The 7,193-nt window shown below is 47.8% G+C and overlaps 1 protein-coding gene across 1 annotated transcript; it reads right to left on the bottom strand.

Annotated features, from left to right (window-relative positions):
- Nucleotides 1–214: 214 nt before the first annotated feature.
- Nucleotides 215–1,030, bottom strand: LOC103128360 (vomeronasal type-1 receptor 4-like). The gene has a single exon (XM_007539205.3). The coding sequence runs from the start codon at nt 1,028–1,030 to the stop codon at nt 215–217; it is 816 nt and encodes a 271-aa protein (XP_007539267.3).
- Between the last annotated feature and the right edge of the window lie 6,163 nt (nt 1,031–7,193).

Here is a 7,193-nt window from a genome sequence, read left to right as displayed (position 1 = left end):
CCCTCTATTTTTTACTGTCTCAGTCCATTAAGTAAAATAGAGAAGAAAATGACAATTTCTTGTGGTTACATTCCAAATCACTACATTTTACTTGGATTTTAAGCATTAGATACCATCTCAGCCTTGTTGATTGTGCTCTGATAGGGGAACAATAAAGTAGGGGCATCTGAGGATGGATTCAATACTGTGCAAAAGCACAGAAAGTCCACCTTCCTCATGATAGTAGTGGGGGAGTTGAGTCCCTCATGCAGACACGGCAGGGCCCACACAGCCTGGAGCTCCGGCTCATGAGGAGGAAGGGGCTGACAGTGGGGAAATATTCAGCCAATAGAGCAGAGAGGTTCACCATCCACCAGCTGGGATTCTTTGACAGAGCAATGCAGATGTGACAGGTGGAGGAGAGGACGTAGCAGGTGACAAAGGTGCTGACCAGCACCAGGATGCTCTGGGTGGCCCTGGTCTCAGGGGCAGCTCTGGGGGTGACACGAGCTCTGTGAAGGTGCTGGACCTGCTGCTTGTGCCTGTGGAGCATGGAGACCATGGAGCCACTGGCCCAGAGCATGAGGTCCAGAGACAGCGCGTCAGGGATTGAGAACAGTGCACTGTAGAGTGAAGCTACGATTCCACCTTTAAATGTGGTAGAACAATATCCAAAATCCTGTTTCTGTGTCATGTTTTTGCTTCTCAGTGTACTAGTCATACCTGCTATAATAACGTAGTTGACTGGCAGGTGCAGTATCCAGATCAGAACTATGTAGCGCTCAATGTTCCTGGCAGCCCTGTCTTTGTGCTGGGCCCACCTGGAGGTCCAGGGACTGATGGTGATCATCTGACACACACTCAGGAGGCAGGTGGTGCCCATGGAAACCCCCCTGCCCACCCTGTGAAGGTAGAAGACAAGTTTGCAGCCCAGGTCACTGAGGAAGTCTGTCACCCCCAAAGCTGCCATGGTCTGTGTGACTCCCCTAGAGAGAATGACAATGGAGTTGGCGATGGTCAGGTGTCTGAGAATCACGTCTGTGGGTCTCATCCTGTCTCCTGCGAGGGACAGGGAGACATAGTGGAAAAGCAGGAAGTAATTCCCCAGGGTTTCCACTGAAATCTGCAAAGCAAAAATGAGTCCCAGTGCCGTGTGCTGAGACACCATTCAGCTGGCTTTCTGGAGATAGCTGTCTGCCTTCCTGTCAGAGAAGCCTGCAGGGAACAGAAGGCTGGAGTCAGAGGGACAGTGTTCTCTGAAATTCAATATTCCTCAGTCAGTCCAGCCCATCCAGTGGACAATTTGTCATTTGTACTGAGACAGTGGAATCTCCATCTCTGTTGGCATTTCACTAGCACTGTTGTTTCTTTATTGCTGATGCAGGGTCTTAGGAACTGTGTTGTGCTATGACAAAGGAAGTTTCCACTGCACAAGTGGTTTTTCAAGTATGAATGGCACAGTGGATTGTGGATTCTGTATTTCTCCTTGAGGCACTGGGGTGAGGGCAATGTCATTGTATTCATGACCATGCCACAGAGGCTCGTGTCTCCTATCCAGGTGCTAACCAGCCCTGCCCCTCCCTGCTTGGTTACCAAGAACAGACAAGATCAGAGATGTTCAGACTGGTGTCTCCACAGACACACATTCCTCTCATCTCACTGTGCAGAGGGACGAAGATTAGACATAGATAAGGAGACTCATGGGGTTCAGCAGCAGAGTGGGAGGGGGATGATGGTAAAACCAGGGCTCTCCACTTGCCACACTCCTCAGCAGGGACATCTGGGACTCAGATGAGTCAGTTCTGTGGAGACGTTTCTTTCTTTGAGCGGGTCATGTCATTCACACAACATGTGTTCTTGTTTTTTTTTATTCTCATTTTCTTTTCATGTGTGAGAATTCTGTCAGTAAACATCACAGTCATAGTTGAAAATCCTAGTTACCATTTCATTACAAGGACACGTAGCTGTAGACTGTGATTAGAGTCCTGCCTCTGCCCACAACAGACCTGCACAACACATAGCTGACTGGCCATTCACTGTCACAGAGACCCTGGTTCACTGTCATGTCAGGGTCACAAGAACAATGTCACAGGTCATGGTGCTGAACAATCCCTCCTCACTGAGTCCCATTCTATGTGATTTACAAGACACAAAACATTATGTAAACAAGTTAAGTTGTTATTATTGAGACAGATGAATTCTTATCTAATCCCACAGAACTCTCTCTTCATACCCTCGTGAACCAAAGAGCAGTAGGGCAAGACTTGTGAAACCTTGTGTAGAGTGGGGTATTCTTCTCAAACTCTTCCAGAAAATAGAAGAAGAGGGAATCCTCTCAAACATCTCTTATGAGGTTAGTATATCATTTTGATCTCTATAACAGAAAAGGACTCCACCAAAAAACATAAGGAAAACAAACAAACAAAAAATACTAGAGATCTATATCCCTGACAAATATTGACTCTCAAAAAATGTGTTGGCTTAGGGAGTCAGGTGGTAGCACAGCAGGTTAAGCACAGGCGGTGCTTAAGCGCAAGAACCAGCATAAGGATCCTGGTTCCACCCCCTGGCTCCCCACCTGCAGGTTAGTTGCTCCACAGGCGGTGAAGCAGGTCTGAAGGTGTCTGTCTTTCTCTCCCCCTCTCTGTCTTCTTCCCTTCCTCTCTCCATTTGTCCTATTCTGTCCTATTCATGACAACAATAATAACTACAACAATGAAAAACAACAAGGGCTACAAAAGGCAATAAATAAATAAATAAATAAAATAAATATTAAAGAAAAGTCTTGGTTAATAGAATCCAACTATATGTTAAGAGAATAATCCACTGTGACAAAGGGGGATTCTTCCCTGGGAAACAGGGATGGTTCAGCACTTGCAGGTCAATCAGTGTAATCCACCACACACACACACACACACACACACACACACACACACACACACACACACACACGACAAAATTCACATGAACTTCTCAGTTGATGCAGAAAGAGCATTTGATAAAGTCCAGCACCCATTTATGATAAAAAACCCTTAAGAATTTAGAGTGAGAAATAAAGACATGAAGAGTTACTTGTCAAGCTGATTGGTACAAAAATATTTGCAAAGCAGAAAACAGCAGAAAGCACAACATGCCCACAACCACTGATGTCTCCAGCAGGTACATTTGTATCACTTACCTGCGATGTCTTAGCTCAGGGGAGAATCCGGGCTAAGGAGCTGACACAGGAGTCCTTCAGGAGTCACAGAGTCGGTCTGACTGAACTGCAGTGCAAGCAGGTGTTAGAGAAAAAGTTTCCATTCCCAGACACTGTCCTTCCATCAGGGCAGTGGGTCCCAGGGTCCCAGCCCACCCTCCTGCTCTTGATAACTGGCCCTGGGAATTCCAGGCACCACTCCAGAAAGTGGTATCTGTGTGTTCTGTTAGGAATACTGAGAAATCATTTAAAAAGTTAAGGTCCATCTGAAGAGACTCGTTTCTTTATTACAGAGAGCGAGAGTGAGGGAGGGAATGAGAGGAGAGAGGGATATGCAGTGTTGGGTAGTAAACAGAGGATGTCACTCTCTATCTCTTTGTCACTGGGACTGGAGTCTAGTCCCCACAGAATCCCTTAGCTGACAGTCCCTCACCAGACTTCTGCTGCACCAACTTCCTGGCACAGGAGGTCGCGGCTCTCTGCTGCCGAGGGACAGGGGACTCGGTGGGTAGGGGCCTCAGCCTCTCCCTGTGTGAGCAGATGCAGCCAGACCCCGAGATATGGCCTTGTGACCAGTGACCTCACCTCCCTGCTGAGCCCCAGTGAGCATGTCACCAGGAGTGGCAGTGACAGGGCAGCCTTGGGGACTGGGGATGCTGATGCAAAGAGCACAGGTGCTGGCTGTGAGGACAGTGACACACTTGGCACAATGACCCCCACAGAGACCACTGCCCAGGGGAGAGGGGCTCTGTCCTCCCAGGGTCCCTGGAGCAGCAGGGGCTCCTCAGAGGAGCAGGAAGGGCTGGGCTCTGACAGGAGCTGATGGCTCCTGGGCTCCTGGCTTCTCTGCTGTGCTGACTTGATTTCTGCTGAAAACTCTGGTGATTTGATGAACTTTATATTATACCAACTATGATGTTAGAAACAGATATTTGTAGTTTCACAATGAACCGCATAAGATTTCATGTGATACAAATAATGGAGTGGACAGTAGTCTCTTGCTGGACCCATTGCCTGGGAAAGTCCAGGCTGTAGTTTCCATGAGGTCTGTGTGGGTTGGACCCCAATCCCTCCCACCATGGCTGAGATATGGCTGGTCCCCCCTGACCTCTGAAATTTATGACAGCTGGACCCCTGGACATGGGAGCCTCTCTCATTGTCACACCTCCCCCCTTTCCTTCTTTAATTAGAAACCATGGATTACTGGGTGTGATTAACTTAAACACCACCAGCAAATATCCTGATTGCTCAGCTGCCTCCCTTTCTCCCCCCTGCTGCCCTAAAGTGCCTGCAGTATATCTCCAGAAAGATGTACATTGTAAACCTTGTGAACAAACTTTGTACGGTAACCTTTTACTTGTGACCAAAAAGTCTGTTGGTCAAAATCTGACTATGCATTGTGTTGCTCCATGTTTGGGTTAATGATTACCTCAATTTTCCCCAGAGTTAGGGGTATATCTGCCTGACTCTTCTTTCAATAAACGAGTTGCTCTGCTTCCAAGGCTGCTCCCAGAGTTGAATGAGTCTGAGTTTCTCTCAAGCACATCACCCCCGACACCCAGAGTTACCCTGGGACTCCTTAGGGAGTCGCTCTGACCCTCGTCCCCAGTGGCCAGGGGGTGGGGGAACTCATAGCAGCATGCTGTCTCTTTAGAAATCATAGGTCATCTGCAAATTGCAGAGCCCATGAGCGTGCGGGAAGTTACAGTCAATTCTGTAAGAACATGTGACTGAGCAGGACTGACCCCATCATGACAGGAAGTCTGAACAAACAGGGCCTGAGGAAGGAGACCTTTATAAACAGATAAGGAGGCACCACTGGCTGGTTTGAGTAGCATTTTCTCCTGCCCTTTTTAATAATAAACTTATTTTCATTCATTCCTTATATTTGTTTACAATAGAGACACAGAGAAGCATTTCTCCTGTAGGTGGGGACTGGGGATTGGACCTAGGTTCATACCCACTATAAGTTGTGTGATTTTCTGGGTGAATAACTACCTCAGCCTTGATTCTTCCCTTGTAACAAATCAGATCAGTGCAAACAAGATATCTCACCAGCAAATATGCTTGCGAATTGATGCCTGCAGCCAGGTTTGAGTCTGGCCTCCAGCACACTGGGAGGTGGGAGTGTACTGTGGTGTTTCTATGTCTGTGTCTCTCTTTGTACCTTAAGAATTTGACCAGTGGGAGTCGGGCGGTAGCACAACAGGTTAAGTGCACATGGTGCAAAGTTCAAGGACAAGCTCAAGGATCTCCGTTTGAGCCCCTGCTCCCCACCTGCAGGGGAGTTGCTTCACTGGTGGTGAAGCAGGTCTGCAGACGTCTATCTTTCTCTAACCCTATCTGTCTTCCCCTCCTCTCTCCATATCTCTCTGTCCTATTCAACAATGATGATAGCAATAATAACTACAACAATAAAACAACAAGGGAAACAATAGGGAATAAATAAATAAAATATTAATTTATTTTTAAAAAAGAAGAATTTGACCAGTACTATGACTCCCTGGTAATAGAAAAGAAAATTCACTTCTTCCCAGTTAAGACTGCTGACATTCGCAGCCATTCTCTGCCTGTGGTGCTGGTGGTGTCTGAAAACCTGCAACATGCTTTCTGATAAATGAAGTGACCACAGTCTGTAGATATGGAGCCCTCAGCATTCACAGCTGGCAACTCCAAACACAGAGGAGCTGCTAATTATTCTGGATACTGAGACTGGGTACTTGAGTCTCAGTGGGGACGGTCCTCCCTCACACAGGCCACAGGCTGAAGCAGACCCTGGGCCACAGGTCCAGCAGGCTCACTCTCTCCCCACACCCCCACACTCTGTCACAGCACCACGCCCAGCCCTCCCACAGCCTCAGCTCACATAGAGGTTACACGGGCTCCTGTGCTGAACATGGCTCACAGGTCAAACCGGTGGGGTTTACAGTTTATAATACTCCTCTCCTTTCCCCATATTTGGGAGCTACTCTCTTTATACAGCTTTCTAGTCCTTTTTCCAACTATGACACCGTCACCCCAGACAATCACCTGGACCCACCTGCATTTTGATGTCAGGCTCAGACAAAAACTAGTAAAGTCATGGGCTCCTTGGAATATACCTAAAACAAACCTACGAGCTTTTCCAAAAACTGAGCCCCCAAATCTTCATCTGCAATATTCTTGCCTTTAGCTTGGTGATTAGTCAACAATTTGTTCTGCTTTATATCTTAACTCTTTTTCAGCCACCAGGTTCCAGGTGGCTTTATATTATTATTGTTAGTAGTAGAAGTAGTAGTAGTAATAACTTTCTGGGGAGGGACCATGGTCTGGAAGAAACTAGCCCATTGGGCTCCCCGATAGCCTGAGTGAGCCGACCCCGAGTCCCCTCCTCTGGAGGGAGGTAGGAGAGTCCTCTCTTGCCCCGTTGACCTAAAGTGGCCCCTGGTATATCCAAGCCAAGGCTTCTCCCCCAGCTTCCTCATTCCAACCCTGCCAATGGCCCTTCCCCAACTTTCTCATAGCTGCCCCACCATATTAGGATAGAAGCCATAACCCTTCACTTCCCACCTCATGCCTTTGACACACTGGTGACCATACCTTCATATATATAATTTATTTATTTATTTTCTGTTTTGTTGTCCTCGTTGTTTTATTGTTGTAATTATTATTGAGAGAGGGACAGAGAAAGAGAGACACCTGCAGACGTGCTTCACTGCCTGTGAAGCGACTCCCCTGTAGATGGGGATCCGGGGGCTGGAACCAGGATCCTGATGCTGGTGCTCCTGCTTTGTGCCACCTGCGTTTAACCCGCTGCGCTACCGCTAGACTCCCGGGGCCATGCATTCTATGGTGCCCTCTCCAGTCTGACTGGACTCGCCACCTGGTGTGTTTGTTTGGGGTTGGTGCGAGGCCTCTGCCCACCCTCCTGCTTGACAGTGTATCTGGTCAGCTGTGCACTCAATATACTGCTGTCTCTCTGAAGCTCTCCCGGCGTTTTGTGCTTTTCTCCGCGCACTCACCCTCACCAAGTGTTTCT

This window comes from Erinaceus europaeus, chromosome 2, assembly GCF_950295315.1.
Source record: "Erinaceus europaeus chromosome 2, mEriEur2.1, whole genome shotgun sequence".
Classification (NCBI taxonomy): Eukaryota; Metazoa; Chordata; class Mammalia; order Eulipotyphla; family Erinaceidae; genus Erinaceus; species Erinaceus europaeus.
The sequence above is the reverse complement of the archived record's forward strand: the minus strand, read 5'-3'. Positions and strand labels throughout refer to the sequence as shown.